General features: G+C 60.6%; 1 protein-coding gene across 1 annotated transcript in view; it reads right to left on the bottom strand.

Moving 5' to 3' along the window:
• Positions 1–15: 15 nt before the first annotated feature.
• The window catches only part of LOC104165988 (tubby-related protein 3-like), a gene marked incomplete at both ends in the record, with an annotated part of 886 nt that continues 655 nt past the window's right edge, over positions 16–246 (bottom strand). Inside the window, one exon of the mRNA XM_009705772.1 lies at positions 16–187. Within this exon, the coding sequence (XP_009704074.1) occupies positions 16–187 (172 nt within the window). The remainder of the gene's footprint in view (positions 188–246) is intronic.

The following is a 246-nucleotide window of genomic DNA, read 5'->3' as shown; positions in this document are numbered from 1 at the left end:
CCCTTCCCAACTTACGGTCGCTGCCGTGCACGATCTGGAAATTTTTGACGGAGGCGTGGGTGACCCGGCCGTGGAAATTGAGGACGTAGGACTGGGTCTCGTCGTTCCACACCGGTGCCTTGTTGTGCAGCTCGATCACGTTGTCCATGTTTTTGTTCTGCCATCGCATCAGGAGGCCGTCGTTATCCTGGGGAGGGCGAGAGGGGGGAGAGCAGAGTTGGGGTGACTCCCCCCCGAGCAGCCCTG

The sequence above is a fragment of the Cariama cristata genome, unplaced genomic scaffold, assembly GCF_000690535.1.
Source record: "Cariama cristata isolate BGI_N322 unplaced genomic scaffold, ASM69053v1 scaffold24138, whole genome shotgun sequence".
NCBI lineage: Eukaryota > Metazoa > Chordata > Aves > Cariamiformes > Cariamidae > Cariama > Cariama cristata.
This window is presented reverse-complemented; position numbering and strand designations above follow the sequence as displayed.